Source organism: Ochotona princeps, chromosome 5, assembly GCF_030435755.1.
Source record: "Ochotona princeps isolate mOchPri1 chromosome 5, mOchPri1.hap1, whole genome shotgun sequence".
Classification (NCBI taxonomy): Eukaryota; Metazoa; Chordata; class Mammalia; order Lagomorpha; family Ochotonidae; genus Ochotona; species Ochotona princeps.
The window spans coordinates 96938465-96966423 of NC_080836.1; the positions used below are offsets into that span (position 1 = coordinate 96938465).

General features: G+C 42.2%; 1 protein-coding gene across 9 annotated transcripts in view; it reads right to left on the reverse strand.

The window, feature by feature from the left end:
* Positions 1–258: 258 nt before the first annotated feature.
* DOCK10 (dedicator of cytokinesis 10) overlaps positions 259–27959 on the reverse strand; it is a 271550-nt gene continuing 243849 nt past the window's right edge. For 4 of the 9 annotated variants that reach the window (XM_058665077.1, XM_058665076.1, XM_058665075.1 and 1 more), the window contains exons 42-57: positions 26783–26920; positions 26022–26204; positions 25151–25261; positions 24034–24249; positions 22633–22690; positions 22223–22321; positions 19670–19776; positions 18274–18396; positions 17710–17823; positions 10202–10348; positions 7959–8169; positions 6211–6401; positions 4394–4494; positions 4177–4315; positions 3084–3159; positions 259–996 (exon numbers count right to left, since the gene is read on the reverse strand). In XM_058665077.1, coding sequence (XP_058521060.1) covers positions 935–996; positions 3084–3159; positions 4177–4315; positions 4394–4494; positions 6211–6401; positions 7959–8169; positions 10202–10348; positions 17710–17823; positions 18274–18396; positions 19670–19776; positions 22223–22321; positions 22633–22690; positions 24034–24249; positions 25151–25261; positions 26022–26204; positions 26783–26920 — 2076 coding nt within the window. In that variant the 3' untranslated portion in view covers positions 259–934. Of the gene's footprint in view, positions 997–3083; positions 3160–4176; positions 4316–4393; positions 4495–6210; positions 6402–7958; positions 8170–10201; positions 10349–17709; positions 17824–18273; positions 18397–19669; positions 19777–22222; positions 22322–22632; positions 22691–24033; positions 24250–25150; positions 25262–26021; positions 26205–26782; positions 26921–27959 lie in introns of those variants that run through there. The other 5 variants (XM_004576766.4, XM_036493320.2, XM_004576767.4 and 2 more) reach the window with 3 other exon arrangements.

A 27959-nucleotide genomic window follows, 5' to 3' on the forward strand; every position in this document is an offset into this window, starting at 1 on the left:
CAGAGTGTAGAATGGAATGTTGTGAATATTCCTAATATCTACCAGGACCCGCGAGACCCACAGGCCCTGATGTACTGTGTTTTCTCCAAGTCCCACACTGGGCCTCCCCTCCTTGGAAAGCCCTATCCTTCCTGCAGGAACTCCCAGCAGAGCTCTGAATCTCCTCCTGGCTTCCTGGTTAAGCATCACAAACACTGAATCTAGGACTGTAATAAACAGACCCATAGCAGTCACTCAACCCTGCTTCAAGAAACCAAGTGCAAATTAACCAAATGTTTTATTTTTATTAACAACAACAAAATACTTCTATAATTTCACGTCCCAATTGCCTTTAAGAGCACATATATTACAAATAAAGGAACTCCACAAACTTTAAAGATTAGTATTTATCAACACTTTTGTACACATACACAAATATTTTAATAGAACGGTATTTGAAATGTTATTCATACAATTTTAGCATTGTCATGAGTATTAACTAAAAAGGTTCTTTTAAATTTGGTAAAAACCATATATTTTACAATCTTCTATTTACATGTGAAATATGCTTCAATGTTACAAAAACATTCACTTTGACCTTTAAAACATGTGTACCGGGACTGGGCATTGAGCGTTTAACTGAGCAAACACAGGATTTGCTTTGAGCTCCACATTCATTGGAATTTCATGGCAAACACTTAGCTTGGCTTGATCAACACTGCTCAAAGAAAAATAATCCTATGAAATGTGCAAATTCAGAGGCTGGGGAAATTCTCAAGCTAGCGAGGTAAACATCAACACCATAAAAACCACAAATAAATTAGATCTATCTTTCTCTTCCCCGAGATCAGCTGCAGATGCCGAAGGCTCTCTGAGAGGTGTGTCTGACGCACAGTCCTTCCCTCAGACTTCGGCACTGGACACAGAGACAGTGGGTGGCGCTGGGGTTGTCTTGCTAGTTACTCGAGTGCAAGTTCGCTCCACTCCGCGCCTTGGTGGGTCGTCCCTGCCCACAATCTGAAAACAGGACAAAACACAACACAGTAAAAATAACGTTAAGAAAGAGGCTAATTCGAACAATTTCAAGCACCAATGCCAGTACAAACTAAACAGTGATTTTTTTACTCCCTAGGGATAGCTGCAAATTTTAAAAATACACTTATCGTAACAGATATAAAGAATCTGTTCCCAGGCCCACCTGTCAGCCCTATTGGTCAGACTTGAAACAGGGTCACAATGCTCTTTTAATATTAGATAACAATGTATAAAGGTTAGAATAAATCTTACAAACACATCTGGGTGGTTCCAGGTTTTCATTTTGCTCTAAATGTTTAGACTGCCAAAACTCTACCCATATAGCAGAAATACCAGAAACAATGTTTAAATGTTTCCACTAATGGAAATACATTTAAAAACATTATGACCGAATTTCACTTTTGAAAATGATGTTAGCATGTCTAAATAACACTTAGTCAAAGAATGACATATTAGCACAGCAGAAACAACAGAAGCCCTAGAATTGTATTTATACAGAAGAGAATGTATTTAGAACTTCTAGTGAAGATTTCCCTGCGAGCTTCACATAGCACCGTGACTGGCAGCGGCCAGTAGCCGTCCCTTTTCCAGGGCGGAGTTCCTGCTTCCGTCCTCCACACAGCTCTTCGCTTCTGCATGTCCTGTGCCACCCATCACTCCTGCCAAGGCCAGCAGGACAAAGTTGTGCACAAACAACATGATGAATGTGTCCAGGATATCCAGACTCAAGAGAACGCCTTTGCATCTCATCTAGCTGGAACCATCAGAGAATGGGTCTGTCTGTCCCCGCCTTTGTGTTTTATATCTGATACTGATTGTTGCTGTTCACCTTTAAACAACATCGTACACTTATGTTTCGGCTGGATATATGCATTGATTTGGCTTAAGTCAAAAGAAGCCATTATCTTTTTAAACAGCTACTGACGGGACACTGTGGGATTCTGGCCATCTATGCAGTAACTGTTGCCTGTCTGTCACTGATAACCGAAACCACTTCATGTCAACATCTGCATTTACACACAAGCACCCACTTTGCCCTGTTCCATCTTTCCCCTAGAGTGAATGTTCTTCTGTTCACGAACTGGCTTCAGCATATCCTTCTTGTTAGGGCTTTTTTAAGACTCTCTTTGACTGTATTGCATATTTAACTGTATCCACTATACTTATGTGTATTTATTCATTTTAATTATCATCTTTTTTTTAAAAAAAAGGTCATGGTAGACTTTTTGTCTTCATTTTCATTATAATATGTACCTTTGTCCAGAAGGTTTGCAGGAGTGTATACAAGGATTCTGCAAAAGTTTGAGGAAAAGGGAAAATGGGACTAAAAGTTTATTTCAGTGCAAAAACTTGAGATCCATGTAATCAAGGCATGTCTAAAAAGTTCATCAAAATAAATCTGTATCATGAAAAACTAAACATGGATTTCAAAAGTTTGCACCAAAATGACACTATATTTTAATTCAATTTTCTCATGAATGTTTTATGTGCACTTCTAGGTCTGTGAAATATTCCTTCTTATGGAGGTTTTGTGACACATTCCCATTGGCGCTCAGGACCGTAAGAAAAGCTTGTTGTTGTCGCCGCCAACAGATCTGTTCCTTTTACTGGATAACAGAGCCTGTGTAATTCATCAGCATCTTTTCTTTGTCAGTTTCCAGGAAGCCTAGTGTTAACTGCTGCCACTTAAAAAGAAAAGATTTTTTTTTGGTGAGAAAATAATTTTTCTCTCTTTCTCAGTTACCTGGTGCTTGTCTCGACATTTTTGTATTTACATTTTGTGATAAAGTGCATCTTAAAGGTTCTGGAAACAAATGACCTCAAATCTGTTTTAGAAGCTGATGAAGTAGGAATGTTATTCTAGGAAGCTAAGTTGTTCACTTTAGCTTTAATCATCAGGTTTTCTGTTTTCACGGACCTCTCTTGAAATGGAAATAACATTGTTCTGATTAAAGAAAAACTTAGAGATCGTTAGACACTACAGAGATAACAAGATGAACGGCTAGGAAGAGATAGGTAGATGAGAAGGCCACCATGCACGGAGCAGACGTAAGGAAAGAAGAACATACCACTTTTGCTCACAGTACTGAGGGAAATACTAGACACAGAGGAACAGAAGCTGTATAAACACGGACCGTGACAGAGCTGCCGGGAAAAAAAAAGAGAAAAGCATTTTTTGATCCATGTTTTAAGGTCAGACAGGATCTGCAGTTGAAGAGTATTCTGACCCACTACTTGCACCTGCTGATTCACGCCTAGATTTATTAATTCTCCTAGGCTAGTAAGGCTATTAATTGCCATTATGCCCGCCGAGTGCCCAAATCAATACTATGTCTGCTATAAAGCCTATACAGGGACATTCATTCATTCTGATATATGTCAGTTAACCACACTGTTCTCTGGCTACCATGGTTAGTTAAAAGTATGCGTGGAAGAATATGAAAAAGTGTACACGGGAAATGCATTTCATGTTCGGTGGCTACTATTACCATGCTGGTTCATTCAGAGAGGGTCGCTGAAGTGGCTCCTGTGCATGAGACAGCAGGAGCAGATCAGTTCAATTCCTTGTCCACAACCTTCTGCCTAAGAGCCTCCCTAGCTCCTGGCGAGGATTAGGGGTATCCAGGTAGAGGGTTAGGGTTCACTGGTGCTAGAAGAAAGCCACAGAAGAAGCAGTGCCTGGCTTCCCACCCCGTGGTTTTCAGCATCCCTTCTCCCACGGTATTGTTACTAAAAGTCAGACTTTGTACACAGCTTTACTGAACGCTCTGGATACATGCAAAAAAATCATGGCTGGTTTGCTTTAGAGCAAGGGATTAAGGTTTTTTTTGTTTGTTTGTTCTGTGGCACAAACACCTCCTAGTATCACAGCCTAGTGGGGACACCAACTAACATTCTTCAATGTCTAATTTGACCTCTGTATTCTAAAAAGCCAACAGCTCATACGGCTTGCCTAAACATGTCAGACAACTGTGGAAAACTCCTGCATTCTCACGCTACTGTTTCTCCTGATTTTCTTCTCATCATAATGTCTGCTTTGAGAGGAGGAGTGTTATGTGTTGGGGAGACAATGTTTCAGCAAGGTGCGGTGACTCCCGGCTCTCTCCTGGCCTTCCGGCACTGCAGTGAAAAGGTTACCTCCTATCCTCAGGCTTGTCATACCTGCTCGTTCATGACCGAGGACAGTTCGCTGAGCATGTCCTTGTAATGCGACCTCAGCTCTTCCTGGTACTCCAGCTGGTCCTCCTTGATGAGGCGCTCATTCACATCAAGGGCCTGCCCACACACATCTGCAAACTGCCTTTAGTGAGAACATCAGATACATTAATGCCTTGTCTGAAGGCGTTCCAATAAGAACACTCAACAAAGGGAATCTTACCTGAAGATTTCCTTTAAAAGCTTTACTTGGTTGTCAGGGTATTTCTTTGCATTGGTTTCTTCAAGAAAAGCTCGGGCATAGGCCATTGGTCCAGCATTGACCTATGGGGAAGAAGAGACTTGGCTGAGGACGATCCCAACTCCTCCAGGAAGTCTCCTCCGCAGCTGGAAGGACTGGCAACCATCTGCACCAAGCAGGTGGCACCCCCTCTCCTGTGCTACTCTGTGGTGGTTTAAAGCGTTTTGTGAGAGAGGAAGATGAAAGTTGGCGAAGGGGTAGGCAGAGAAATGGTGATCTAGACACACTGCCATTCCTAAGGTCACTTTTGGGATTCCTGTGAACGCTGGGACTGGGCTGGGCCAGAGCAGAGAGCTGGGAACACAGGCTGATCCTCCACACAATGGCAGGGAGCCAGCTCCTCAAGCAGTCATTGTTGCTTTCCAGGACCTGCCCCAGTCGAAGTGTGGAATCAGCAGCCAAGTTCAGGCATCACACCCAGACACTTGACCTTGGTCACCTTAACTGGGCTATTAACTGTTAGGCCAAATGCCCACAACTATGATGCTAATTTAAATCTCTCCAATTAATTGATATTTACTCAAATTAACTGACAGCTACAATGCTAATTTATATCTGCTGTGCTCCAATTAACTGATATCTACTTAGGGATACGTCTGAGCTACAGCCGTCACTGCCATTGTTCTCAAACTTCAGTCACTTGTCAACTCTTTCACATTTTGGCCACATTTACAAATTGCTTGATCTTTTAATATCTGATAACTTGAAATCTAGTCTTCTATTTGTCCAAATACACTTACTTAAATGTAATATTTGTGAATTCATATGATGTTCCTAGTGTTTAAATTTTCTTATTTTTGAGATAACATTTTAACTTTGTGTTACAGTTAAAAGCATAACGCCTTACAAAAATAAGATGTCAACAGGTAAAAAGACAAAGTTCAGCTAGAATATAAACAAGGATGTAAATGGTAATCAAACAAAAAGATGTCATCTTAACTCATAAACAGTACATTTTAAAATAAACACAGCCGCTGTGAAGAGACACGCAGCAGTTAATGGTGCGAGCACCACGCCAGGATTCACCGTTTCACCGTTTCGTGTGTCAGTCTTCGATTTTGGCCTAGGGAAGCACTTCTTGCTGAATGGATGCGTATGTGGCTCCAACCAGGCTCACACCTGAGCAGGCTCACACCAGGGGAGGCATCATTGCCCCTGATGCCTGTAAATCTTTTTGATGAGAATGGAGTTTGGGAAGGAAGCAGGAGAAAGAAGACGGAGGCTAAGACTTCAGATTTCTATGAGCGCCGTGCATGGCTAGTGTGGCAGATGCAGTCAATGGTACTGGATGCTCTCCTTTGTCACACCTTGCCTGGCTTCCCTCATCTATGTGCCTAGGAAAGCCATCCTGGCTGGAGTTAGACAATGCCTCCTTCTCGCCGCTTTTTGGTGTGTGCGTAATTTTTAGATTTGTTTTGGAATCATTTTTTAAGCTTAGAGACAGACATGCACAGGACTGTTAGGTTTGCTCATTAGTTAGGATGCAGATGTAGAAGATGAGATGGAGAAGGCGAAATTCCATTTCGGCTAAACTTAAGAGATGCATACCTACGATGTGTGGCGCCATCCTCGCGCATGCGCACTGGGGCCCTGTCTTAGGGATTTTTGTGAAGGTGTTGGATGGTATCTCATATAGAGAACTAGTTTTTTTTGTTAACATACATCATAAAATTTCAAGCACAGCAACGACCAAACGTCCTTGGCCATGAGCTCCTAATGCCAGGCTTGTGCTTACTCACTTTCACGCTGACGCTTCCTTGGAGTTTGAGCTGCAGTCGGATCATGTCCACCTCTTCCATTGTGCAGAGCTGGGTGAGCTCAGAAACCTTCTTGGACATCTCATCAATGGCCACTTCGATAGGATTCAGTTCTGTGCTTGACTGGCTAATGACCTGTATTCTCTTCTTCACATAAGGGAACAAGTGGCTCGCTGCACAGACATCATAGAGAGAGATTTAAGGGTTGCGCGTTAGCGGAGCATCGAGGACTGAACTGATGGCTCAGAGGACCTGGTGTCATCTTCCGGCACAGCGTGCTCATGTGTATGATTTATTCTCTTACACGCCATCTATCTCGTTTTAACTTTTACTCTAATGGCTTTAACTTGGCATGATCACCCACCCATTATAAACTAATACAAGGAGTCTTCAAACATTCAGGCAGGCCCAGTGTTGTGGCATAACAGGTTAAGCCACCACCTGCTATGCTTGTATCCCTGTGGGGCACTGCATTACTTCTAATGTGACTTCCTGCTGATACACCTGGGAAAGAAGAGGAGGGTGTTCCAAGTGCTTAGGTCCTTCTGCCCATGTGGGAGACCTGAAGGAAGTTCTTTTCTCCTGGTTTTGACTTGGCCCAGCCCCAGCTGCTGAGGCCATTTGGGGAGTGAGCCAGCGGACAGAAAAGCTCTACATTTCTCTCTTTCTCTGTCCTCCTCCTCTCTCTCTTTGTAACACTGCCTTTCAAGGTAATAAAATAGTTTTTCTTCAGAAATTCTTGGAAAATTATGCATATTTAACTCTTTTATCACTAGCCTTTTGAAGCCCCCCTCATTCGTGAACCCCTGCTCAGGGCCACACTAGGAGGTGTGCAGTCTCCTGACGCTGCGAAGATGACAGATCCTCCTGCACCTGTAACTCACAGCACACCGCACCACGCCACAACGAGCAATGCTGGCACCTGTACTCAATAGCATCTGCCACAGCAGCTTTGTTCTAGACATTTCGTCACCGAAGTTCTTGCTAATTTTACAGCAGATGGATGTCTCTCCTAGTCGCCGTGTCAGTGGTATTTGCATATCTGCTGCACATCTTAGACCCTTCATTTCTCAAAACAGCATGCGTGTCATTTCTTTCAAAATTTCCGTGATGCTTTTCCCTCACTTGGTCCTAGGAGACCCCCCCACCAAAGGATCCCATTTCATGTCCCACATTGTGCCCACCCGAAATTCTTGCCTTATTTGTGTCTGTCTCCTCCCAGGTGGTGAGCACCTTGAGGACAAAAACAATGTTTTAGTGTTTGACTATGCAGTAGCTGGGACTGTGCCCAGGCTAGGTGGCACTCACGGAACGTGCTGAGTGCCAGAAAAGACGACTGGCTCACAGGATAGCTCGAGCTAGCACGGGGCAGGCACTGGAGATCAGCTCTCATTCAACAAATGCAGACTCTGAATCCAGAGTGCTTAGAACTCTTGACCCAGAGCATGCCATCCTGAGAAAGCTGCTCACCCCGACACCCATACGTAGAGTCAGGGAGAGCAGACACTGACTCAGGGGCCTACACCTGCAGCACCTCAAGGGAAGTGTGTGTAGAAGCTCTAGTGACAAGTCCTCCTCCAGCCTAACCATCCCTCCGCTGCTCCTGGCCAACTGGCACATTTTGGCGAATGGTCTAGGATGACCCGTGATTTCCACCAGGCCTGCCTAACGCAGGGGCTGCAGCGAAGCCGGCGGCCGTGACCACTGCTGTGTTCGCCATCTGCACCTACTTGTCAGGACAGTCCTGCGCTTGCACTGTTCCGCCACTCCGCCGTGCTTCTTGCCCGACAGCGTGAAGGGCGTCTCGAAGACAAATCGGTTGATGTTATGGTGCATTTCGAAATCTGTCCTCCGGTCCTCTATTTCCTTTTCCTCAAAGAACGGCGTGACATAGGTCACTTGGATGTAGGCATATTTTGGGTCCAGATCCTTAGGGTTGACCTGTGTTGGCACATTACAGGCAAAGAAAAAGAGGTGAATCATTACCAGCTCTCCAATAAAGGCCAAAGTCCTGGGTCCCCTCAGCTTGTGACTGGGGCACTCTGACTCTCTCCACTTAGATAAAAGCAGGTAATCTGGTCACTTCTGAGTTAGGTGGAACCACAGCAGGAGAGCAGGTTAGACTGCGGTCCGGCAGCCAGGTTGTGATAGAGGCAGGATTGGGGTCTGCTGAGCAGCTGAAGTTCTCTGTGATAGGGGCCTGGCTGTGTCACGCCCTTCAATCTTTTCTATTACTTCTCACTGTAATGGATGGCTAATTGCCTTTGTGTAGAAGGCAAGCTCCTTGTGTCTTTGTTCCTGTGATTTAGCCAAGTACCTAGGTGGTTGCCACTGGCTTTGGTGTTTTGGGCCTTGCTATGTGGAGGGATGGTCCTTGCTTGTCTAGCACATGAGCTAACCAGCCTGTTACCTAATTGCAAATGTTTGTGTTTTCAGGGTCTGAAATTCCCTATCTGCCACTTTTTTGATTTTAGCAATTCTTCTTCTACCTCTTCCTTGGTGAACAGATTTGGCAGCTAGCAGCGCAGAGGGGCAGAGTCCCAAGAGAACCTGTGGATGCCTCTTCTGCCTTGTAGGTTAGAGACATCCTCAGTTTATTTTTGGAGGGGGCTTGAATGATTTTCAAGCTTATTCCAGATTTTTCCATCTGTCTACTCATCCACTGCCTGTTCAAGCCCAAAGACTTGAGGAACCTCATGAACTTCCTTGTAGAGCTGTAAAAACTCAGATTAAAATGGAAGTCCAGGGGAGCCAGCTAATTACTCCAAGATTACCAGCTACTGAGTGGTGGTATGATAGAGTGAAGACTCAAGTTAATCTGCCACCACATTTGGCATTTTTCTCTTCTCCTTAAGAGCTCTGCCTTTTCCCTCCGGATATGGCTGTCTGAGATCCTGGAGAAACTGACTACGGAGGCAGGTGACAGACACATTTGTAAGAGCTGCTTCCAAGATCCAGCTGTAGCATGCCTAGATCTCACCAAATAATAAGTTTGTAAAAAAAAAAAAAGGCAGGTGACACAAATGCCTTTTGTTTTATGGTGTGGCTCAATAGAGCTTTGCTACATTGGGCACAAACCAGTTTTTCCAGGTGACCTGCCACAGGTCTCTACCCAGCCTGTTTCAAAGATCTGCCAGCCTCTAAATGCATCTGTCATTCCTCCCTGTCATTGCACCTGCTGGGATTCTGAGACTACCCTGTGCTTCCAGCAAACGCCTTCTCACCGTGTAGCACTCAGCTCCTAGATCACCACCCCTGGGTTGAACTGGTTACCTAAAGGAGTTCCTGCTGCTGAACTTTGCCTGATTTCTTGGACCAGAGCTCTGGTGATTCTTCTCTGTATTCTGTCATCAGGTGTTTTGTCCAGGCCCTTCTCTTACGCCTCATGTGAATGAGGAGCTCTGGAAGGAAGAGACTCTGTGTGCTCCTGCCTCTAGCTCTGGGTCTAGAATGCCTTGGGAGCTAAATCAAGGTTAGCGAGTTAATGCATGTGTTTATGCAAAGATCCAGAGTAACAGAGTGACAGTACACTGGCCTTTGCTTCCTGGAGCTATCAGGAGCTAACTTCAAGGAGCTAACTGGAAGTTCACAGTCTAATACAGCGTAATGGCAAGTCTGCCACTACTTCCATGGAGATGAACTTCAAAAACTGACACAGCCCTAAATGATTCTTTTACTGAATATTTTCACTTGTTCTTGCCTCCAGTCTCACCATTGCATTCTATTACTTTAATGTTTAAGATGTTACTCAAATACAGATGACCTGTGGGAGAAGTACAGAAAAAGGAAACTGCTTTCAAATGTTACTCAAATAAAAACGTAATGCTTTTGAACTCCTCCAATATGTCACCAACAGCGACCCCCCAAAAACAAACAAGACACCCCCAAGAGTTAGTTTACTAAGTATACATAGTTAGAATTAAAAACAATATGCCAATTCTAAGTCCCAGCATGAATATTTATTTTCCTGTACCTTGTTGGAGTCCTGGATGATCTTCACATTGTCCGCTCCGAATTTATCTGCATAGAGTTTGAGCAGTCTCTGGGAAATCTCAGACAGACCCGTCAGCTTTGGTTCTTTGTAAATATACTCTTTACCTTCTTCCTCCTCAAAGAATCCCTATGAAGACACAGAAGGAACCACTGATTCTACCATAGGCTTGCAGAACAGAAAACCGTTTACTTAAGAAACATCCAGTTTTTTGGCTGTCATCCCAATTCCTTGAATTAAACCGTATAAAACCCCAAATCAGAGAAGCATCAAGTGAGAAAGAAAAAAGATTTTGCAATTAGCCAGCAGTGTGAATATTCCCAAAGTAGGTCAAAGATCCTCAGGAAATGTTTTCTGTTTCTCTACTTGTGGAGATCAGTGGTAATACCTGCTGGTACATATTTTGGGGGAAGAATGCCCTCTTGTGGAAGACTGGTATAAAATACAAAGTCTGGAGAAACTTTTGGCATTATTTGAAGAGCAGTTGATGACTTTTTTTTTTTTACAAGTCTTTGAAACTAGCATAGGAAACACAGTTGATATGAATCCTGTAACACGCTAGAATAAAAAAAATAGCACACCATCATATTGCTGTCGTAACAGAAATTACAGGTAGTATGCTTTCAATATTGTTTGTTTTTATTTTAAAAATTACTATGTATCAGTAAAACTTCAGGGGTCTGATGCAAGTCAGCTTTATATCACTTAATACTTCAATTTACTTAATAATAGATGTTTGACACCTTTGGCATGCAGGCCTTGCAGGATTAAGAACGGTAACCATATCATTCTTGGTTTTTTACCCATAAGAACAACTGGATTCTATCTGTTTTCAGTTTATTTGTCTGATTTAAAGCTGGGCGGTGGGAACATCCCGATCACTGAAGATTGCTAAGGGAGGCAGTCTTTATGATTTCTTCGTTTTCAAGAGACACGGAAGCACTTTTGTGTGGAACGCATGTGGGTTCAGCTGCGAGTTGGGAGCTCGAGAGCATCTGGTCCCTTTCACCTGCAGGGAAACGGCTTCTGCGGTCCACGAAGATGCAAGGAGGCCACATGAAAGTTGTGTTAAAATCAACAACCAATTATTTCAAGATACTCATTGCATGCTAACGTTCTGATGCTAATTCTTGAGGTGAATCTAGGAATAATGATGTAACTTGCGTTATGATTATAAGCACCATCATACCAAAATTTGATCATCAGTTCCTAAGAAAGGCTGAACTTCTTATGGCAGGAAAACTGCTCACAGGGTTTAGCACTAGAACAACATCAAAAGTATATTTCCAACATCATTGGAAATGACTGTAGGACTTCTTAAAAATTATTATCATTTTCCGCAATATAATTTTGTAGGTGTAGCAATTTCTCCCTCCTACTAGATTCCATGACTTTTAGAGAAGATGTTTTAACTGAGTAATTTCTCTGTGAAGTGTTTAAAATCAAAGCAATTTGCTCTGAGCACCCCAAACCCAAACTACTAAACACAGAAACAGGGTTCTGTTGCTCATCCCGGCTTTCTTGCTCGTGCAGACTTGGACGCGACAGGCACGGCTGGTCCCGTTTTTGCACGACCGGCAGCTATGCTTCCTCAATTGCTGTCTCTGTGGAGTTTTCTCTGATTCCAGCTCAAAAGTTAGAGGCAAAAACAGACAGATGGCCAGATCAAAGAGAGGACAGGCGTCTGCCAGCATGCTCTGAGGGTCATGACTCCAGCGTTTACAACTTCAACTGTGGTGAGGAAACTCTCCCCAGGCTTTAGGAAAGGTGCTTTTTTTTGTTTTTTTAACTGGCATGAACACTACTACTACATAGAAATCTTTGAACTATGAACTTTTCTCCCTGACAAGTTTATGAATCCAAAGTTCACACGAAATTAGCAGAGGGAGACACATTTTCAGCATGTCATCATGACCTCCGTGGTCTTGGTCATGACTTGTGACTTTTTTTTTTTTATCGTTACTTGGTTTACAGGATGGGAAAATAAAGGCTTAGCAAACTCTTGGGAAGTCCTAATAATGCCTGATGTTAGGAGGCCTATGAGGTGTGTTAGGTAAGATGGTGATGATGATAAAGATGACAACAATTAAGGAAAAAATGTGTTCTTTGAATTGTAGTTCATACGTTGTGAAACTGAGTCTTTTGTGCTTCTGACTAAACACCACTGCCTTCTTCTGCATCGGAACTATAATTTTCTTTTTGTTTTAAAAGGTCTGTTGGAGCTTGTTTTAATAGGTGATTAAGTGACTGATCCGAAGGACACTTTTTGTTTAGATTGTGGAATGGACACCACTGTATAAAATGAGCAAGAAGGATCTGGAATTCTGACCAAGAGTTCAATCTGTTTTCTCCACGGATTTGTGGAAAAAGCTTTCTTTCAGAGCCAGACACATGGCAGCTCTGAAGCACTTGGGTTATGTGCCTACCTTCTATCCTGGAAACCTTCGAAGCAAAACTCACTGAGCTACAGCACACGGTCTGAAAGAAGGTTTCAACTTCAGTTCTGTCCACAGACTCACTGATTCATCAACAGGTGCACTGGGTGATAAAAACCCAGTGGCAGTTTCTTTACTGCTTTTGCTGCAAGGTTATGAGTTGACTGCATTTCAAAGCAATGGAAAATGTGATCCCTACATTTCCTTTAAGTTTGGTTTTGCAAATGTCATTTCATAATGTAATAAATACCTTCATGTGTTGTAGTTAGGAAAAAGGAAATTCTAGTTAAGCAACAGTTTTGAGTCAGGAATTAGGACAGGGGTTATGAAACATGAGGAATCCAGTGTTTAGATACAATGTTGTGTTTATACCCCAGGTGCATATAAATACAAATGAAGGTATGATGGTTTTTTGATACATAATGTAGATAATGAGTGTCTCTGAGAATGGGGAGCTAGAAGGGCAGGTGTAAGATATTCCAACAGGGAGATGGAAGCTTCTCACTCGACACATGCGCTCTCCCCCCAATTTCTCTCCTGTTAAACTCGGAGAGATGGATCTACACCCATGTTGGCAGGACTGAGAATTGGTGAACAGACGCATGTTGTGGTAAAAAGAACAAAATCCCATCAGGTCTCTTTTGATTTCTTAATTCTACGGGCACCTGATCTTCTGAGTTATACAATTCACATTCACTTGCTTGCTATGATACTAAATGCCAGGGCCTAAGAATTTAACTGATCATTGTTCCTGGTTGATCACATTTCATGACTCAGTGGCACACTGGAGGATGTTTCATATGGGCTGCTAGGTGTAAAATTTCTGTAGCCATATGGCAGGTTTTGCATTAAAAATTCAAGCCATAGAAATCCTGAATTTTTATTAAGTTCCTGCTACGAAATGTTTTCAACTTGTTTTCTAGTGTCTAGACTACTTTAGACACAATATGAAACACCCTACCCAAAACCTTAAAAGTCAAAGCATTAGTCCACAAAGCATTCTCAAGTGGTACTCAAATGGCCATGGTGGAGGCAAGGAGCCTATTGCATATTACAGTCCATAATTTTTCCAACATGATTGCTAGACACATCAATGTGGATATCAGAAGATGAATTTTACAGGGACACAAGGTATCTTTATGACTAAGACAGAGATTATGCTAATAGTCAAGATTGTATCTTAGATGTTGGAATCCCCATTCTGTTTATGTTTTGGGGGAATGTTCCAATCTATTGGGTTTTTGTTTACCAACAAGTGTGAAGGGATGCATGCTCTCTGCTCTGCTGAATACAGTAATTCATGCTCTTCCTTTGGTGTGCTGAGAGAGGGAACCTTGCTGTCTGATGTTGTCACTTCTTGCTTAATGGGACGACCGCTATCAGCTCTCTTCATTGGAGAGCAGCTGGAGTTTTAGCTCATGGAGACCCATGCTTAGGCACATTCTGAGAGCTGTAGATTTAACAAAACTCTTCGCCTTTGAAGCTCAGATTGGAATTTTTAACTAAAAGACAACTGAAAGTATTGGTAACAGTAATAAGTCAGGTGCACAGTGAGCACACTTTATTGAAGAATCTGAAAAAAGAACAAAGTAGGTCATTTCAAAGTCGCTCTCCCCCTCCTTCCCCACAGCCCCCTCAGTCTATTTAGTACTCATTTTCAGCTATTATTTTTAGTAGGTGAGTTAAGGACGTATGACCCCAAATTTACAAATGAAGGCAGAAAATACTGGTATAGTATGAATGGGGAGGGGCAGAACATACAGAATTACAAAAAAGTATGTGTGGATCAGATAATGAAAGTAGAGCATGCAGATTGACAAAATGAAGAAAGTGAAAGAATTTTTCTTTCCAGATTAATAAACAGTACGTATGTTGATGATGTGAAATTGCCATTTTTACAGGCTGAAAACTTGCATACTTTGGCTATTTCTTGTGATTTAAATAATACAAAAAAGCTCTTTGCACCAGAGGTTATTTCTGCTTATTTTCCAACTTTCTTTTCTCAGTTTTTTTTTTTCAACTGGGTTAAGATTTATGTCCCATTCATCTTTTGTGTCAGGAAGTGGTACCCTTGCTGTTGATACTGCTAAGAGCTCACCACCACACACAGGTCACCTCTCCAATCTATTCCTTTGGAAAGCGGAAGGTGATCTTAATAGCCACCACCCAAACTCTGAACTTCTGGCCACCCTGACAGTTTTAATAAGCTGTGATAAGCAGTGACCAAAACCATACAGTCAATAGACTTGTGTGTGTGTGTGTGTAAAGCTTTCAGATTACATGTACTCTTGTGCCCAAAGATACTAGTTGAATGATAGAAGATACAGTTTTGTAATTCAGGTGACTGCAAAAAACACGATTTAGTTAAAGAAACGCAGGGTGACTCCCAAATGAATGGAAGCCAGATAATCTCACTCTTCACACCGAAGGTCGTGTGCACAAGAAGTTAAGGTTCAGTTAACCATCCAGGGGAAGTGTGAGGAGTATTAGTGCATGCAGTGGGGGAAGACAACTTACCACAGCCTGGAACAACCCGAGAAAGAAGAGAAGAGCAAACATCGGCATTAAGAACATGCTGCAGTGGGCTCTGCCCCCACCTGACTAACGCCTTTCTGGGAACAATCGGGGAGGTGGGCTGCTTTTCATGACCAGGGTGTGGATGGAGGTCCAGACTGTTTCATGAGAAAGCTGCCCTGCACAGCTGCAACCCTGTCTTGAGTCACAACACTCACGTATTGTGAGCAGCTTCCCTGCGTTGGCCATCTCCCCTGAAGCCTGATGTCCCCCCTTCAATTTCTCAACACCCACAACTTTTTTGGATGGGTTTTCTCTGTTATTTTTCTTGCAACCTGCAAATTTTCTTCATGCCTTTCCTTACACTACTTCTTCCTCTCTGCTCCTCCCCTGAGGGTTTTACATCTCCACTGCCCCAAGAAACACAGTCACTTCAGGCAATGCAGTCGTTGCTCTATGTACCCCAAATGTGCAAACGGAACCATCTGTAGACTATCTTTGCAGACCTCAGTCTTCACACCCCTGAATTTCTCTGTCTTTGCAAGCCTGATGCTGCCACGCAGTGCCAAGGCCCCAGGCTGCAGGAGTTCCTCTGTGTGAGGTGCTACTCTGCGAGGTCTCCCTTCGGCAGGCAGGGAGCAGCTTTCTTGGGTCGGTTTTTGAGCTATCTTTGATGATAAGTGGAAAATGTATACATTTCAAAGACTTCAGTGGACATTAACTAGCACGATCAAGTTGACTCTGACTCCTTCAGCTACAGCTTTAAAAAATTTGAGAGCAAGAAGATACATGCAGAAGTGCTTTGTACTGGAGTGGTGCAGAGGAAGAAGTGATAGGGCTGAGAGCCATTACAACAATAACAACAGAATGGAATGCTTATCCGGAAGTGTCACAGTCGGAAATATTATGCTGAAATGTAACAGCACCATAAGACTTCCTGAAGAGAAACAGGATTATGCCTGGGTGTATTCCATGTTAAACACTTCCTCACTGCCATGAAGAGATATTCATAATTAATGTCTAATTTTTTTTCAATTTCCAGGCCAATGTTTGTGGCTACCTAATATTTTCAGTTTTGCCCATTGCTTATGAGCATCATAACTTTAAAATTACATTGACCCATAATATAGAAAAAATGATCAAACAGTGTTGTGCCTGTTTAAAATGCAAATTGCTCCCCCCCCCCCGTAACTCTGCCTTTCACGCGGCCAACGCAGTGGCACACCAGGCTCATCCTCAGCCTATGACACTGGCATTCCATATGGGTACTGGTTCAAGTCCTGGCAACTCCATTTCTGATCCAGCTCCCAGCTCCCTGTTTATGATCTGGAAAAGCAGCGGAGCATGGCTCAAGTCCTTGGGATGCTGCACTCATGTGGGAGACCATGTAAGAAGCTCCCAGCTCCTAGCTTAGGATTGGCTCAGCCCTGACTGTTGTGGTCCTTTTGAGGAGTGAACTAGTGGAGGCAAGACCTCTCTCTGTCTCTCCTTCTCTCTGTAAAATCTGCCTTTCACATAAAAATAAATAAATTTTAAAATGTAAATTTCATGCTGGTAAAGTTAAGGCTTCAATGTGATGGAGTCCCTAAGGAATTATTTTATTCCGTAGAATTCTATACATTTTAAAATTTCTTTTCTATTTTTTTGTGAGCTATTTATTTTTGTTTTGGGAGGGGCAGGGAGGAGAGATTTATGGAGAGAAAGGTCTTCCATCCATTGATTTATTCCGCAGATGGCTGCATCAGCCGGAGCTACACTGGTCAGACAACAGGAGCCAGGAGCCTCTTCCAAGTTGCCCATGTGGATGTAGGGTCCCAAGCTGCCCATGTGGATGTAGGGTCCCAAGTTTCCCATGTGGATGTAGGGTCCCAAGTTTCCCATGTGGATGTAGGGTCCCAAGTTGCCCATGTGGATGTAGGGTCCCAAGTTGCCCATGTGGATGTAGGGTCCCAAGGTGCCCATGTGGATGCAGGGTCCCAAGTTGCACATGTGGATGTAGGGTCCCAAGTTGCCCATGTGGATGTAGGGTCCCAAGGCTTTGGGCTGTCCTCCTCTGCTTCCCCAGGGCATAAACAAGGAGCTGGATAGCAAGTGGAGCAGGCAGGACCGCAACTGGTGTCCATAAAGGATGCCTTCGCTGCAAGGCAGAGATTAGCCAATTGAACCATCATGTTGGGCCCTATAAATTTATTTCTTAAAAAACATGTTTAATTTGCCTATATTTTAACATATGACAGAAAGTACAATTAGGTATTTTGGGGTTAATGCTGAAAAATAAGCAACCTCCTTTTCTATGAAGTTAGAAATGGTTATTTTTAGCTTAACTTATAGTAAACCCCTTAAGTTCTCTGGCCATTTATTTATCTCTCAATGTGATATATTTCAATAGGCAAACATACAGACCTTCCCATGCGGAGAAATACATACATATGCTCTGATGTAGCAACACTCAGTCCCTGAGTACACATAGTCAGAAAACTTACAGGGCATACTCTCTTGCTCAGCAGAGTTCATAGCACACGTTAGTTTTCGTACACTTACCTGCCCATAAAATGCCACTCGGTAGTAGCGACCAAAGAGCCGCTTCTCGGAATTGACGACTTCCGCCACTTTCAGATAGGACCGGTGAATGTCATAGTAGAGATCCGACAGTTTCTGAAAGCACAAATTGAAGGGTTACGTGAAGATGATGCTGACAGTTACTATGGAATTTCTGCTTTGGAAACCTGCCATCTGTACAGGTGAGTGGGCACTGTGGTATTGAGGATTAAGCCTCTGCTGACAATGCTGTCATCTTATAGGGACACTGGTTCATGCACCAGCTGCCCCACTTCCACTGCTGCTGGCCTGGGTGAAGCAGTGGAAGAGGGCCCAAATGTGGGCCGTAGACGTGGGAGACCCGCATGAAGCTCCTAGATCTTGGCTTCAGCCTGCCAAAGCATTTTTTGATCGCACCTACCTGGGAGAAAAACCAGAGGATGGAAAATATCTCTCTCTCTCTCTGTAAGTCTGCATTTTAAATAAATAAACGAATACTTAAAAAATACAGAAAATCTTGCTTTCCTGAGTAGGAGCTTTTAACTCCAAGGTGTCTGGAATACCTACTTTGAAGTCCCGCTGCTTCTCAAAGACAGCAATGATGGGCTTGTTGACATCAGCGATGAGTTCATACCGCTCAGACTTCCAAAGGAACTCCACACACATGTACAACTGCTCCACCAGGATATGCTGCAATGTCCCAAACAAAAGCAGGGTTCACACGGGTAACCCTGCAGGGCACCTCTGTGATTCAGTTTCAAAATGAATGTGTTGTCAACTTTTTCTTCTTGAAATGCCTGAGTCTTCTATCTTTGCTGCTGGCATTCACAGCCCAGCAAGGGATCCTGGTGCCATTTGTATTCTTCCCTTTAACTTTACCATTACCTAATTGATGAGCCAGACATGCTAATTGAAATCTGTGAAAGCCTGCACAGCATTTAGGTGATTTCTGTTCCTATGGTCACCGGCTTAGATGCAATCTCTTTTACTCAACTCTAGGTTATTTGTGGTAGCTTTCTCCTCCAGTTCGTTCTCTTTGGTAATCTTCCCGTCTAAAACATAACTGATCATGACATCTGCCTGGATCTAAACTGTTTCAGAAGCCTCAGGCTGCCAATTCCTGTACAGCCTATACGCTGTGGCAGTCATGTCACTCCACGATCAGGTTTCAACCTTCCTTTCAGGGATCCCTGGTCTCAACGCCCTGACAATGACTTGGCATTCGGGCCATATCATGTCTTGCCAGTCCATTTTTAGAATCCTTTCTCACCTCCATATCTTAAACATTATTTGAAATGTCTAGCACGCTATGTAGCTGCACTTACTTTGTAAAGATAGAACCATATCTACAATTTACCCAAATTCATCCCCCACCCCAATTTTTTTCCATATCTTATCCTCTACCTACGTAATAGTCTAAGTTTTTAGAAGTTAGTTTATGGTATATTTTCTTTACTTGGCAAGGATAGTGTCATTTTCTTCACCTGAATTGCTAAATAATTCCCAGTAGGAAGTTGCTTCTTTTTATGAAAGAAAATAACCCTGGTTTGCAGATCAGAAGATTTTCTGCAGAAACTCTTGAGCCTCTTGATTCAAACAGATTTTTAAATAAATGATCCAGTGCTTAAGAAAGCTGTGATCAGATCAAAGAACTCTAGCATTCCCTATTCCCTTTACCTGAAGATTAGCAATCATCCATCTTTTAGAAGGGCTGCTGACGAACATTTGGTTTCACTTAGAGATGTAAATAGGGCTTAGTTTACTTTCTTGAAAAGGATACTTTATAAATGAAGTCTCACATTGATTAGTTTTATTGTAATTTTAGCCTTAATATCATTTTATCTAATTAAGTCATACAGAATAGTCATTTGACTTCTGAGGAAGCATGCTTCCTTCTATTTAGTTTAACATCACAAGGCAATGCATCTTTGACTCAGTGCACCCTGCGTTATTTAAGTCTGACCTCATTGTATGGTGTATCTTGCATTCCCGAATCCTCTTTCATTGCTCCTTCTTCTTTAATATTGGGCGTAATGTTCAGAAAAGCCGGCCATCCCATAGAGAACATGCCTTGGGAGGACCAAGCAAACGCAACATTATTATTTGGGCCTAGTCTTGCTTGGATTAGATAATGTCTTGCTACATGATGTTACAGGTATTCTAAAACACACAACCAATGAGATGGTGAGCTCATAACGATTGATCACTACCCTCTTCCAGTCAACCCATGTTCTCCTTTTTAACGAGTCTGTATCAATTTGAATAGGACACATTTTCTGAAGAGGCACAGTCTGAGACTGTTGACAGAATGCAGGCCTGTCAGGTAGGCACGTGAAGCTCTAATGTTTTCATTTAAATTAGCTTCTCTATTTCTTTTGTTAAATAGGATGCTGAATAGATTTACAATACTAATAACTGAGAAAATACCTGGCACAATCAGTTCATTGCAAAGGAAATGCTCAGTTCACATGTGTTTTCACTCTTTGGAATTATTTAGAAACTTCCCCATTCTTTTTCAATATCACTCAAATTTTAAAATGGCAGTCTGTCTAGACCTAGCGGTGATCAGTTCGTAACGGATAACGGTTCTAGATGACTGTGCATGGCGGAGCACTTAGGAGCACAGGCTGAAGGGAGAGAGTCCTTGACCTTCATCTGCCTGAAGCTGAGCTTGATTTCTAGGGCAGGTTATTGGACTTCTCATCAATACCAAGTGGTAACAGCACATAACTTGGCAAATATTTGAGACATCGGTGATGCAGTGCTTAGTAAAGTAATTTCCAGATAACAATACTTCTTAAGTCATGGATAATACATTTATGAAATGTTTCCAAATTTAATAAGCAGTTCATTGATCATGTCACTACATTATCACTCCCAACACATGCCGTAAATTACAGGTATTGAAACCTATCCTTTGCTGTTTGAAAATTTAAAAATTAAAAAATTCTTTTTCTGTTACAATAACAGTCCTTTCATAATTAAACAGGTATTCAAGCATGTAAGACCCGATAATAGGAGGAAAATCACAACATTATTTTTCCAGAATGATGATCACTAATTAGTACAACTGGAGTCGCCTGTATGTTCTTGTCATGTGCACACTCTGGAAGGGAATCCTTGCTCTTCTGATTCCCAGCCAGCTCAACATCAAAGTATATTAAAGGCTTCAAACGCATACTCATGAACTTTAGATACAGGCCGATGGATGTGAATACAGGCTAATGCCCTACAATCTCTTTTCTATTTTAGAGTTTACTAAAAATAAATATAGCCATTACTCAGAAGGATCATAATATTGTAGTATCACATAATTGCTTCAAGTGGACATTTGAAATGTTTGAGTATTCAAGATTCACATAATGGTTTTGAAACATGGCCTGATTTTATCAGTTTTCTTCAATTAAATTTTAGAAATAGTCTGTATGGAACTTTAGGGCATCTGATTATGATGAAAATATACTGGGAGAAAAGGCAGAATTAATAAGATAGTGATGTTTCTTATGACTCACACATAAAATGAGGCTGAATGGGAATTCTGGACCTGAACAGGGAGATCCTGAGTTTTAGATTAGACAGTGGTCAGGATGCCTAATTTGGTCTCTCCATGGTTCTCAACTGACTGACCTCACTGTCTCAGTTTACTTCTTCATTACTTCAAATGTCTAATTTGAAAAGTCCACCCAACTCCTTTAGAAAATATACACATATTTTAATAATTAGGAAAAATGCATTTCTGAATTGCTGAAACTTAAATTCACTTAATTTTTGTGTAGATATTCTCATTAATGCCTCAAGATGTACTTCTGTTGTTTCTATACTGTTTTCCACTGCTATCTGAAAAGTAAGATTTTGTAATCAAATAGAGTGCAACTCACATACTTTGGGCTTGGACAAACATTTGCAAGGACATGTAGAGTAATTAGCACTTTCATTATTCATTGTTATAATATTTTTTATTCATATATTAAAGAGGAAGTTTTTAGTAAGAGGAAAAGTTCATGAAAGTGGTATTAAAAATGTCAAATTTGGTACAGGAAATTTTTAAATCCAGGCATCATTTTTTCCTTTATACCAATTTCCTATGAACTTGTTGAACACCCAATAATTTCACGTCTGAATGGCTTTCAAACCTTTTTGCACTAAAATAAACTTGCCTCTAAATTCCATTTTTGCTAACTTTTTGAAGTGCCCACATTATTTGCATCTCTTTAACAGTTTTATTATATCTGTAAGTTAATATATACATTCCTCTTATAATTTAAAGACATCTTCACTTTTCGAATAAAATCCCAGTAGCCGACTGGCATTCACGTGGTTAGCTCTAATGACCCTAACTCATCATTATGAGTACTGGATGCCACAACATTTCATTTGCAGAGATCTTTCCAGTTCTATCAGTTTGAGATAGCTTTTGCTTTTAGAAATACATTTTAGTAGTATCTACGGAAGGAAATGTCAAGACACAACTTGATTTCCTGTGCCCGGGGAGTAAAGGAACAGTTAGGTCACTCACTTCCTCCACCTGGAGTTGTTAGTAAGGCATTGCTATCACAGGGGTGGGGTTCCTCTGGGAGCATGGGTGATGTGCAAATCTTTTCCATTTTCCAGTAACCTATGGCAGTGCAAGATGAGGTTAGTAAGTCGCTACATGTTTCCATTAATACAAACTTATGAAACTACAAATCATTAACCAGTGAAGAAGCTGGCCATCCAGTTAGCCTTAATACATCAAATATATATGCTAATAGCATGTTAGAATGAAAATTTTAAGTACAGCATAATGAACAACATTGTTGAAAGGGAATGTTCTTTAATAAAGCATGACAGCTTAATAAAACCTAACATTAATAAATTCAACCTTGTTAATTCTCTACCTGCTGGTTGGGATTTCCCCCCTCACCCTGCCCCTCACAGTCACATTACCCTTTCTTTTCAGGTATTCTGCAATGAGGGCAGCGATATGGACATAGCACATGGCGGCCTGGAACAAGACAGAAGACGAGGCAGTGAGATGTTGGACCTTGACCTAATTAGGACCAATATTCCAAGGTGAGTTAGCAGGCTCTATCAGAATATGCAGTGTACAAGAATCCTTCAGTTTTACAATTGTAAATACTTATCAGTCAGATTTCAAAATACATGCATATTGGAGACAATTTTTTACTCTTTTTAAAAAGTGAATGAGCTGGCCTATAGAATTCTCTCTCCCCTTACTATCAAACCTTGATTTGTTTTAAATCCACATATTTCTTTTCTTATTGAAACTAAAACCACTGTTGTCTAAAGTAAAAATAGCCTGCCTTCCAAGCTGTCCACGTCTTCAGTAAGGCCCGTCTTTGAGTTGCTGCTGCCTCGAACAGGTGCCTCATGGGAGAGCACTTGAGGACTTGACTTCACCCAAGGTAATCAGTGTGGCTGTCCCGGATCTCTGGAGGGCAGTGCTGCTTGATTTCTCTCTAATACTTCCTATGGAGCTTTGGACATCACTGACACATTTAGCTGTGACTTATTCAGGTTCCAAATGACTCCAGTGTTTTCCTTTTGAAGGTTTTATGGAGGAATTTCACCATTTTCAGGGAAAGTGGAATTTCTAATTCTCATTCCTGTGAGACTGCTGCCCTCCGGGCCTTCTGAGGTCCACTGCATAGTGGCTCACTGCAGAACAGCTTCAGGGTTTAAAGCACATCTAGACAAATGAATCCTTTCAACAAGGGGGCATCGCTATGCAAACAGGGCAGGACTTCCCCACTGGGTACTCAGAAGTCCTAGGCTGCCATGTGTTGCTGCATGGTGTGATTTAAGTTTAAGTGTTTGAACAGTGTTTGAGCCGGCATACGCAAAGAAAGAGCAATTGAAATGTAATCTTCATACTGTTGGCTTTGTTCACATGGAGCAAAGGAGTGTTAAACTCTCTATGGCCAAATTCAGCTTAGCCAACAATGGCAGCAAAGCTTCCCCGTTCAACTCCAATTGTAGGAAATAAGTTTTCAAACACAGATTTTTGATTTATCTAACTTTGTAATTTCCTGACACTGTTACAGCCTCCAGCCTAGTCACAGGGTTTTAAACATTTATGTCTCTGCATTTCATAATTGGCAGCTCAGTTGCCTTCCCCAGCTTGGCCTTTATTTGATGCCATCTATTTGGAGTCAGGTATCCTTGAATACTACATGCAAATGTGTGACATATAACATATAACTGGGTCATATGCAGACAAGTGAAACATTTTTTACAATTCTCACTGTGCCTGTGAAAATCTGGGTGGCCTGGGAAGTGTACAACACCCCTGGTGACCAGGTGACCTGCTGAGCCTTTGCTAATCACCTCGGATAAGTCCCCGTTCCTGGCATGGATCTTGGCCATGCTTTCGAGCCAGGTCCTCCGCAGTTCAGGCGTGCTGGCATAGGAGTTTGCCAGGCTGTACTGGAGATCCACCAGCATCTCGGGGTCCTTTTCATGCTCCTTCATCTGCGCTGTGGCCATCAAAACTGTCCTTATACGCTTAGTCAGGTCTTTCACCTCTGCTGGGAAAGTGCTGTTCTTTGGAAAAGAGAGCACCCAGGTCATTATTGGTTTAGAGTGAACAAGTTAGATTACTTAACCTGCTATTAATTATGGCCTAGCATCATTATTTGGTAGGTTCTATATATTGTTCCTACGTAGGTACATTCTATGTACTGTGCTTTTGTCTATACACATTTGACAATGAGATAGGCAATGCAATGTTTTCTTTGTCTTCTAGTTTGCCTTGTAGTTATCGCATCCTGTTACTGAGGGCTCCCTGACTTGAGTTCCTGGGATGGAATGAGTCTGACTTCATTTCACAAGTAGCATGTGGTACTATCTGGCCGATCACATTCTTTGATCTCCCAAGTGACACTTACAATGGCCATAAGAAACAAATCTGAAACAAAGAGGATCACTTCTGGCCATTAAGTGAGGCTACTGAGTGAGTTTTCTACTCTCATACTAGCAATGTCCTCAGCATTTATGAATGCCTACTTGCTCATGAAGCAAATATAGAGAAAATTTGGGGCAAAATGCAGGCAATGAACAGAGAGGGGATCTGGGAAGTATGATTTTAGTCCCCATGTCTAGGTATGACTGAAACTTGGCTCTGTTCTTAAGACTTTTTCAGTATAATGACCAGAAGAGAACTCTTAAGAAAGTGTTAAAAGAAGGAGGTGAATTTGCCCACAATGCATATTGAAATGTCTATGTCTATTATGTATGATACATTTTCATGTTAGATAGAATTCCATATAGCTTAGAGATTCCATTTAGCAGGCCATAAGCTGGAAGTATAGCTGCTGATTATCAATGCACACATGCAAATTTAATATAAGTGCTCAAAGTATCAGTAAACAAAATTTATAATTCATAAAATAATCCACTTAATTTTTCCTAACTCTTTAGGAAAATCCCACAAAACATTTCTTACTTTCATTTGCTTGTCTCCATTAGCAAAATTGTTGGTAATTGCAAGGGAATGTTGAAATCGAGAGCCTCCAATCCCAGCGTCAGCTATTAATTGGCTCACAGCCTTGATGAGCTGAAAGAGAAAAGAAAACTGAACCCCTGATACAAAATGAGGACTAGAATATGATCATTCATCCGCTGCTTCTCATTCCGAACGACCAGAATGGCCTGCAGTGGGCTTGACTGAAAGCCAGGAGGCAGGGACTCCGTCTCGGTCCCCAGGAGGGTTAGAGGGCCCAAGTATGTGAACCATTATTGGTTGCCTCCCAGGCACATTAGCAGGGGTATGGATCAGAAATGGAGCAGCTGGGACTTGAACTGATACTCCTGGCATGGAATGTAGCCATCCCAAATGGAGTTTTACCCACTGTGCCACAATATCCGCTCCCATGAACAGGGCATTTAAGGCAATCTGGCTCAAATAAATGCATCATTAATTTCTCTTTGCAGTTCCAATCAGTGGCAGCACTATGTATTACATATTGGGAAGGTCATGTAGGCTAGGGCATTTCTATCTTAAGCACTTAAGAAAAGCTGCAGGAATTAGAATTGGGATGTCTTTATGAAAGGCATCTGTGTGTGTGGACTTTGGTGGATGTGATCTCAAAGAACTAGCCACAACTTCCTGAGCTGTATATTCCAATCCCAGAAGAAGGAACAAAAGTGCAGTGAAGATACAGGCTCTGCCCACTCGTGCCCAGCTATGCCCAAGAATGAATGGCATCTTTAAGAAGAGACAAGGAACTGGTTGTCCTAGGGACAAGGATTTCCTCATTGAGGGAACCAGATAAGTGGTTTTAACAACAGTATTAATGAAAATTGGGAGCACTTACTTGTAAGTGGGACCGGACAATCGACTTCTGTTTATTAAATTCAAAATTCTTCCTCATGAAAAAGTACAGAAGTGCTGAGGCTTCTGTCTGAGTTGACCGCGACCTGTGGTTACAGCATTTCAGAACTTCATAGCAGAATGACCCACACAGGTCAGCGGGGCCTTGGAAGAACGCTGATGGAAACTAGAGAAACGGAAGAATGGGGAATCAAGCAGCATTCCTTTATTTTGCCACGTTTATTCTCATATTTCAAAGTGAATGAGAACAATATTCTCTTAATCTATGATATAATTTTATTGTAATTTACACTATTGTTTCTTTTTCCTTTCTAGAAAGAGTTGCTTTCTCTACACTCTATCAGTAATTGGTGACAACCCCAAATAAGTGGAGGGGTTGAAGTGTGCTCTATTCACTAGACATTATTAAACCACAGGTGTCACTTTCAGATACCCTTATTAGTGGCTTTATCCACTTCATGGGAAATCTTGTATTTGGAATGCATGGTTATGGCAGTTGAAGTGAGCACTTTACCTCATCCTGTGTCATAAACAGTGAGGACCTCTACCATTAGTGACCCAATGATAGCCTTATTTGCTTTTGGTTGTCTGCACACGTATCAAGGTTGTGAATATTCTTTTCTGGTCAGGAATCAATGCCTGACAAAATCCAAACAGAGGAAGCCACGCCTCCCCTCCCTGTTGAGAGATGCAGTTTTTACTGCTGTCATGGGTGAGCTTTGCGGCAGCCTGGAAGACCCTTACCTTGGACACAAAGAGTCTCAAAGAGGCAAATACGTGCTTCAGTGCTGTGGCCGACTGGTTGACTTGGAAGAAGAGCATGTAGGTATCAAAGACCCTTTTCATCAGTGAATTCTGACAGTCAGATTGTTGGAGTTGTCTCTGAAAATTCAGCAAAGATGTTATTTAGGCTCAGTGGAAGAACTCTGCAACTCTTTCCATGATAAACCTGTTACCGGATAGGCACAATGTTGAAACTTACATAGCAGTGACTGAAACGACGGGCGTAAATCAGAAAACGGGGAAGATGATATTACAGAAAGTGATTGCTCTGCAGCTGTAATCATTTTCACAGGCTGGTAACAGAGATCACTCCTGCAGTCTATCTGACACCTAATGTGAAGTATCTTAGCCCAGAGAGACCGGTGAGAATTGTCCCCATGGGAGTAGCAACTAGAGCAGATTCCTTGGCTAGTGGGGAGGGGGCAGGAGAGTGAGCAATGATACAGGTGATTAGATTGTGTAAGTTTATACATTCTTTAAAACATGTGAGTCTCGGACCCGGTGGCGTGGCCTGGCAGCTGGGGTCCTCGCCTTGGGGGCCCCGGGATCCCATATGGGCGCCGGTTCTGATCCTGGCAGCTCCACTTCCCATTCAGCTCCCTGCTGTGGCCTGGGAGGGCGGTCGAGGACGGCCCAATGCATTGGGACACTGCACCCGCGTGGGAGACCTGGAGGAGGTTCTTGGTTCCCGGCTTCGGATCGGCGCGCACCGGCCCATTGCGGCTCACTTGGGGAGTGAATCGAGGGACGGAGGATCTTCCTCTCTGTCTCTCCTCCTCTCTGTATATCTGGCTGTAATAAAATGAATAAATCTTTAAAAAAAAATATGTGAGTCTAATGGAGTTTCCATCAAGGGACAAATGTTCAGTAGAAAGTTCTGCTTTTTTTTTTTACCAACTTGCTGAACTTTGCCTGAAGGCAGGTTCTTACTGGAATCATGCATTGAAGTGTAGAGACTGTATTCAACGGATCAGCTTTTCCTGGCTCAGTTCTTCATGTGCTAGCCTGGGTTTGTAAGCTTTCATGATTGAATCTCAGACGTCTTTAAAAGTTTTACTAAAGTGTAATGGACATAAAGCCATATCCACAAGGATTGATGTTCGTGGCCGGTAATAGATTACATTTACTTCTGACAGTG